Below are 7,926 nucleotides of genomic sequence, written 5' to 3'. Positions count from 1 at the left end.
AATATTATGTAGATCAAGACAGAAACTAAAAAATGTGTCCATATTTTGGAACACTGTGTTGTCTTTGCAGCAAAGACAAAAGACAAGCACACCTTAGTCCTGTCTTCATGAAATATGCAACACAGGCTGAAAGATGAGCTGTTCTGCACACATAACTAGTGATGCGCAATAGGATTTAGTGGCTTTGCTTTGTGAGTGCAGAAAATTAATAGAGTGTTTTTTGTCCATCAGCTCGGTCCCTGTCCCCCCTGTCGGATTTTGACCTTCCAGAGATCGATGGCTCTGCTGTGGAGGACACCTGCACGATTTTCTCCACAGGAGAAACTGAAAACAAACCACCACTCCTCACCCCAATGGTAATTGTACATACAAACACAGTGTCAGAAATGTTTGTTTACATGGTATAAATTCTTAGTTTTCGGTAAAAACAGCGTAATCAGCCAGGTAGGAAGCACTCATTTGACCATTAATAACTAGTTTTGTGTCCAGTTTCAGTATATGGTGACTTAAATCTGTCCGTGCACTTGGTTTACTGCTCATTAACTTCACATCTGATGAATGAAAACATTGGCTTTGGTTTTCCTAAAAAGATGGAACTTATTAACATGTGAGCAGGACTTTCACTGGTGCTTTTTTTTTTTTTTTAGGGTAACAAGGTTAGAAATTATCTCTATACAGTGACACACAGAACACATGCACAGTTCACCTGATTAGCCACTTTCAAATTTAAATTGATGCACTTTTATTTACGTGACTAAAGTAGAGACAAGTTATTCCTGCGCTGTCACTGTATTCTAGCTTAATATTTTTGTGCATTTTACTTTCTTCTTCATTGTGCTTTAATTGTTGTCCTCCTGATTTCTTTACCTGTTTTATCGATCACTTTGAATTGCGAGTTAACCTAACCCTAACCCTACACAAATAAAATTCCTTGCCTTGTTTTCTGTCTTACATCTACTTTTACAGCCACCAAGGAAACCACCAACCAAGGACACTGGAACACCAATCGAGCCACAACCAGCTCCTCCAGGACCAATCGATAACAGCCAGTCCGAACTCGCTGCTCGCCTCCTCACCTACCTCTACCTACCTTATTTGCGGAACTATTTGTTCTCAAAGCCAATAGCAGGGCTTCCTCAGTCAGATAGTGACGAGTCAGCATTGACGTGGTTCAAAAATACAAACAGGAACAGGTGGCAGAAAGGTTTGACTTCTTCAGACGACTCGAGTGACGAGTCTTAATACGATATCATGAAATATAATAATCTTTTTGTGGTTTTTCATTTAGTTTAGGCAAAACTAAAACATTGTAGCTATGATTGTTGTTATATCAGTAAATATTTTGCTGTTGATACAAATGTTAGAGGAATGTATGTTAGTTTAGAGGTGTTTGCTTAATTACAGCCAAACCAAAAATACAACTAATCTTTATTTACAAAGTTTCTTTAATGCCAGTGTAAAACAACTGCATTACTGTGCTCTTTTTTTAACAACACGTTAAAAAAGTGTTTACGTATGAGTAAGTACCATTTAAAATGTGTAGTAAAATAAACCTAAAAAGCTTTAACAATCAATTTTTTATAAATTGTTTGACTTAAGATGATCAAAGTAGTTAAAATGTGATTCTCGTATTTATATCTTTACTTGCTTTAATATTTGACACTCATAACCAGGTATAAATGGAACAATTATATAATGTGGCTAACCTTAAATGAATGGACAGCAGAATTGTCCTTCTGCTTTCCTTTCAACAAGGCAACACATCTTTACATTTAGGCAGTAAACTTTGCTTATACTGACATGTTTGTGTTCGCTGGCTAGTTGTCTTTTCTCTCATCCTTGGTATCACTTTTGTTGTGTTTTACTGTGGAAACATGGGAGGCATCGTCACTTTTTTAGGGTTTCAAACGTTACGTAAGTAGACAAACACAGTAGCACAGTAGTAGAAGTAGAGTATTTCCAACACATTTTAGTTTGAAGCACAAATAAAGTAGGAACATAATGTGAAGTGTTGTTCATATTATGTCACTGTCATGCATGTAACAGGAAAATACTAAGGTAATATGTGGTATGTTGTGTATTTCATGGTTCATACCATGTCTTCCTCTGAGCTCTGGCAGCAATGAGCCTCTTAGACCTGGCAAAAGGATGTCTGACAACTTTTTGGTCATTGCCGCGCCACCACTGTTACCATGGTTAGTGTGATCAGACAGGAAGGAGCGTTCGCTGAGGGAACTCTTATCTGACACCTGAGAAAAAGGAGGGTGTGGTAACTTTTGTAAGACTGCAATTTTAGTCCTGATTCTATTGTAAACAAGAGAAACACACAGAACGTTACCTGTGGTGTGATTGATGCCGTAATGTGGCTCGACACAGGCTGTTGGGCCAGGCGACTGTAAAAGCTGCCATGATGCCTTTGCTTGTCTACACACCTGTAAATCACATGAAAAAACAGTCAACTATAATGTCTGTTAAACACAAATAAGGTTTTTAAAAAAGATGACAAAATAATTGAAAATACATTCCTTAAAAATCATAAATCCATATATCCTTATTTCTTATTTCAATGTGTTACCTACTCCTGCTACTAAATAGTTACAGCAGTACCTGTGTTACCTGAAAATACACTAAATAGACACAAACTACTGATTGATCGGGGCTCAAAATGACCAATAAATATGAAGACAATAAAAATAAATTGAAATGACATTACTGACTAGGAATTGAACCAAACCTCACAGAGGTTCGGAGAATAGTTTACTGAAATTGTTGGCAAAAACTTCCTGATTGATTGAATTGTGAGAACTATAGTACCTCAGGCTGTGGTTCCCAGGGTGCAAACCCACGCCCAGAGTATGGTGATCACTGAAGGCTGGGCTGACGACAGAGAAACAAGGGATGAGGGGTGTGGAAGCTTGATGGAGGAGAGGAGTGGATGAGGGAGGCGGTGGTGGATATACGGTGAAATCAAAATCATTAAGGTCTGCAGGGTTCATGTTGTGGAGAACAAAGCTTCTTGTCGAAATCCTATGATCTGGAGTCGCTGCAGGTGGGACATTGGAAGCCAAATCAGCCGTATTGGCTATAATTGTGGTGTCATTCTGTTTAGGGTTGTCAATTTTCTTCCCTGCCATTGTAGGAAAGGCAGTTTTCTGAGTCTTTAGGGCGATTGCTGCTATGAACTTGTGGTTGCTTTGAGCCCCAAGGTTTGGCTGAGGTTTAGGGTGACGCCGTTTCATGGATTTTAAATTGGAGTCAAAATCACTGTTGTTCTTCTTTCGCTCATTACTTGAACTTTCAGATACGGAGGTTGGATTTACTAAAAATGTGCTTGGTGCACTGGTTGACATAGAAAATGCCAAATCCTCTCCACTTCCTTCATCTGAACCTTTTGGTGTATTCAAAATCACAATGTGGCTCTGATTCCCTGTAGTAGTTGTGTTGTATGGTTTGGTCGCAGAAACAACAGCTAGGGTAGTGACCTCCATGTCATCACTGCATGATGGTTGACAACCTTGTGACAAGTCAGTGTCCATATGATCCACACTGGTGTGCACAGAAACTTTTGAAGGAGAACTCACATTTGAATCATCCAGGGTTGAGCTTTGAAACAACTTGGGTACTTTCATGTTTACATTCCTCCAACTCTTTCCAAACCCTTGACTTGGCTCCAACTTCAAAGATTTCCAGCTGTCCTCCACATCTTTCTCAGTCTCATGTGGCACAGCTGTGTCTGAGCAATTAGAATCAATGTCTTTTGTGTTCTTTGTTTGTGTTTTTAAATATTCTTGCCATGGCTCTGGAGAAGCAACTTTTCCATAATTACCATCCTTAAGACCTGCTGTAATTTTACTACTCTCTGACGGATCAGGTTCCTTCATCAACTCAGCACCAGTGGCTTTTCCTGGTTTGCTTTGTATGGATACTAAAGCTCTTGCTCCATTTTCCATAACCTTAGTACCTAATTTCTTGGACTGTTTGGTCGACATCACAGGTTCTAAGATGTTCAGAACAGTTTTAGGCGGCTTCAAATGCTGCTTTTGTTTTAATTTATCCGTTTTCTCATCATCCTTCCTTTCTTTTTTTTCTTTTTCATTGTTTACTCTCTCATCCATCTCTCCCAGTTGTTTCCTGTCTTTGCCTTTGTGTTTTTTATCATTCCCTTCATCCTCTTCTTGTCTTGGGGTTTTAGTTAATTTGGGAAGGGTAGAGTTTTCTCTGTGCTCTTTTTCGATCTTAGAATTCAAATCATCCATAAACCTGTATCGAAACATAAATATACATTAGTAAAGGTGATTTGGTGGTTGCCAGTGGATTCTTTGTATCTCGACTGCTCACACATTTAATGTCCACATCCCCGAGGGCCTTGCCCATGTGAACAAGTTTGCTAAATACTGTGTTCAAACCTAACAGACTCTCATATTGGGTTATTTAATCTGTAAAAATAATCTACACTATTGTTATAGTTATAAAGACACAGAGGTACCTGATGTGGAAAGAGTCTTGTGTGAACAGAGGATGTTCAAGCAGTTCAGAACACTGTGCTCGTCCTTCAGGATCAATCTGGAGACAGCTCTAAAAGACACGTTATTTTTTTTATTTTTGAATGTTTCATTTAGGATTAGCAAAGCAGGAAAATAATTCTTAAATAATGACATGGTGTGTATGAAGTCTACACAGCATGTGGGACATTCTGTCACGGTGTGTAAATCATTACCTGCCTATCATCAATGAACTAAGTAGACAAACTATACCTGTGCCAGGTACAGGGCAGTGGGAGTAATTGTTGGGAAGCGCTCCTGCAGTGGGACTCTTCCAGAAGATTCTGGCAGTCGGACTCCAGAAAACACAGGATTCCTGTAGAACAACATCTGGTGATGAGCTGTCAGGGTGCCTACAATAGAGAAGGATGAACCCAAAAAGTACACCTGGGTTAAAAGTAGAGATTCAGCATAGTTTTAACTGATAAATATGTGTGTACTCACCAAAGCATCTGACGATGTGGTAAATTTGGTCAAGGTCAGAGTCACCGGGAAACAGAGGCTGACCTGTTAACATCTCTATTAACAGACAGCCGACGGCCCACACATCCACTGGTCTACACACAGAAATTTTATCAACAGCTAACCAACAGTACAGGTACCAAATTTTATCAACTGTACCCACAGTACAGGTACCATCTGCCTACACCTACACACAGATACTTACTTTCCATATTTATTGTCTCCCACCAGCAGTTCTGGAGCTCTGTACCAGCGAGTGGCTACGTAGTCCGTATAGACACCACCCTCGGCAGGTGTCGCCACGGTGCGGGCAAAGCCGAAATCACACAGCTTGACCACACCCGCCTGAGAGATGAGGATGTTCTCTGGTTTTATGTCACGATGGATGATCTGCGAGAGAACAGAAATAAACACTCAAATCACTTGTAGTATTACAAACTTTTTTCAGCTAGAGTTACTGGACCTTTTATGAAGAGAGAATTTTGATAGTAAAGATTCCTAATGGGTCAGATTAATATCTTCAGGTGTGTTCAGACAGAACACAAAGAAATGTTTCAATCTTCAAAATCTGACCGGACCTATACTTGGAAAGACCCACAAGTTGAAGATGTATTTGTGGGGATGCTTCACCCCGTGTCCTCACATTTTGCTCATGACAGAAGGCTGCCGCTCTCAGAACCTGGTACAGATATTGCCGGGTGGTGTTTAGGTCCAGCCCTGTTGCGTTTTGCTCCAAATCATTCAGGAGTGTCCGCTCAACAAACTCAAACACAAGATACCAGCGGCGGCGACGCTTCCACACTTCCAGAAGGTTTACCAGGTTGTCGTGATGCAGTTTCTTTATGTTGAGACAAATGAAAACAGAGTAATAAGCTTGCTGAACAAAAACATATGCCAACTGGCCAACTCCATGAATTAATATGAAACTAGTTAAGGCAGCAAAGAATGTTAATGCAATATATTCTTTAACCTCTTACATAACTTTTTTACTAAAAGCAGCTCATTTGTATACTACTAATGTTTCCTTTTATATAATGCTGTAAGCTAGTTGGGGTTGTGTTTGTCTTGTGATTGACAGGCTACTTTGGGTTTTGCTTCTCTCGGGGCTCAGGTTTATACACAGTAACTAATTGACTGGTTGGGCGATGGTTTGATTGACAGGTACCCTGAGCAGCTTGATCTCTCTCATGGCGATTTTCTTCACTGTCTTGTCACTGTCAGATTCCATGAACTTCTTGATGGCGACAAAGCGCCCAGTGTCTCGATGGCGGCACTTCATCACGGTGCCATAACTACCCTCCCCGACCAGACCCAGAGACTCGTAACGCTCCATTAGTCTCTATACACAAAGGCGCAGACAAGATTTAAAATCCATTAAGGCTGATGCATTTAAGAATCCAGGTTTTTAATGACACATTCAATGCAGACAAAGCTTAAATTAAATCACTCAAAATCAAAAACCCTAAAAAGAACCCGAAAAAAAAAAAGACAGGTGCTAAAGGCAGTGAAGGAAAACTAGTGTAAAGCAAACAGGAGTAGATGGATCAATAACATGTTATTTTACAGTATAGAATGTTAAATAAAGTACTTTAACAGAACCGCTAAACGTTACCAGCAGTAGTCTAAATATTCAGCTCACTTGGTTCCACGTAGCGATCCTGACCTACAGCACAGAGCGTCACAGTGTTACAAAAAGAAAGCACGTCACGCACGCCGTTGAGAAACTACACCGCATCAGCGCGAGCCTGCTGCTGTAGTGTTAGCTAACATGTGAACGCAGTAACGTTAAAGTTCACACTCGCCGTTCACGGGGGGGTGGGGTCGGGGGAGTCCTCTGTAGTTTTCATCGGCGGGGAGCTTCCGTCAACAACGTAAACACGGGAGTAACTCAACTCGTTCGAGTGCCCGCAGGTAACCGCTGTTACCATGGCTGTCACCCAACACGTTGCCATAGTAGCGCCCCGCCTGACGCCACTCAGCGTAGGACGTTACGTCAGCAGTTGAAAACAAAACAAAACAAAAACAAAAACCGAACGTTACGTCAGAACGTAAGTGATTACACACATTTTCTATTTTATTTATTTGGTAGGCTAATAAGCCAGTTTGGAGCTGTACCAGGAGAAGTTAAAAGATTTTGTAAATTAGTTAACACTTTTTTTAAAAATTTCAAAAAATCTTTTTCACTGATGATTAAAAAGAGACATCACATTGCTTTCAACTGTGTTGCTTCAGTCTACTAATTACCTATCAATTAAGAAATAATTTTAGTCATCATTTCTCAGTTGCAACGATGGTTTTAGCCTTTCTCGTCGGTGGCCTTTACACACAAACAGCCACATTGACAGAAGCTCTCTACCACCACTTACACGTTTTTACTGCACAATTTATTCAGCTGCTGCTTTGTGCTATTAACCCTTTACAGTGTAGCTGGAGAAAGTATGAAAATCCATCAGTGAAAGAAAGTTTGTTTTTTCCTCTGCAATTCAAAACATTCCCAAGTCAGTGACTACTTCTGCTACTGCTCACTACTTTTCAGATTAATTGAAATTATCTAAAGTTGAGACAGTTTTGAGTGGAGTGACATATTCTTTTGTGCACAACAACATAGTGTCACAGTGTGTACACCTCAGGAAATGTGTAGATTTCCCTCACAAACTCACTTAAATGTTCACTCGTAGCAGCCCCACCATTAGTGAGGACGTTGCTACAGTATGAACTAAAAGTATAAATGCAGCATTTGTTTTGTACACCCACATCTACAGATCATAAACATACAGCTCATCCTTGCTAACGGTGTGCGAACGCAGTGGACTAAAACCTATTTTATTGTAATTATCAGTCGTTGAGACATAACTATGACAAATTAAGCATATGAGGTTTGCAATGAACAGATTTAAAAATTTCAAACCATGAAATGAAATGA

General features: G+C 40.0%; 1 protein-coding gene across 2 annotated transcripts; it reads right to left on the bottom strand.

Moving 5' to 3' along the window:
* Positions 1-1,482: 1,482 nt before the first annotated feature.
* Positions 1,483-6,951, bottom strand: LOC137137410 (cyclin-dependent kinase-like 5). 2 transcript variants are annotated; one of them, XM_067523642.1, is made up of 11 exons: positions 6,616-6,951; positions 6,169-6,342; positions 5,647-5,841; positions 5,209-5,393; positions 4,986-5,098; positions 4,755-4,894; positions 4,487-4,575; positions 2,815-4,260; positions 2,339-2,432; positions 2,096-2,249; positions 1,483-1,864 (listed from the first exon to the last, which is right to left on the bottom strand). In XM_067523642.1, exons 2-11 carry the CDS (start codon positions 6,334-6,336, stop codon positions 1,818-1,820), a joined length of 2,631 nt encoding a protein of 876 aa, XP_067379743.1. In that variant the 5' UTR covers positions 6,337-6,342; positions 6,616-6,951; the 3' UTR covers positions 1,483-1,817. The 2 variants fall into 2 exon arrangements, with proteins under 2 accessions (XP_067379743.1, XP_067379742.1); XM_067523641.1 differs by having other exon boundaries at positions 6,643-6,951.
* Positions 6,952-7,926: the final 975 nt, after the last annotated feature.

Source organism: Channa argus, chromosome 12 (assembly GCF_033026475.1).
Source record: "Channa argus isolate prfri chromosome 12, Channa argus male v1.0, whole genome shotgun sequence".
NCBI classification, from domain to species: domain Eukaryota; kingdom Metazoa; phylum Chordata; class Actinopteri; order Anabantiformes; family Channidae; genus Channa; species Channa argus.
This window is presented reverse-complemented; position numbering and strand designations above follow the sequence as displayed.

Excerpts from the sequence above, each read along its gene's own strand:
- LOC137137410 (XM_067523642.1), bottom strand. The coding sequence starts at position 6,336 with ATGGAGCGTTACGAGTCTCTGGGTCTGGTCGGGGAGGGTAGTTATGGC. Across the intron at positions 4,895-4,985 it reads CCACATCGTCAGATGCTTTG|GCACCCTGACAGCTCATCAC; the intron begins GTGAGTACACAC and ends TCTCTATTGTAG. Across the intron at positions 1,865-2,095 it reads AGAGCTCAGAGGAAGACATG|TAAAACACAACAAAAGTGAT; the intron begins GTATGAACCATG and ends ATGTTTCCACAG.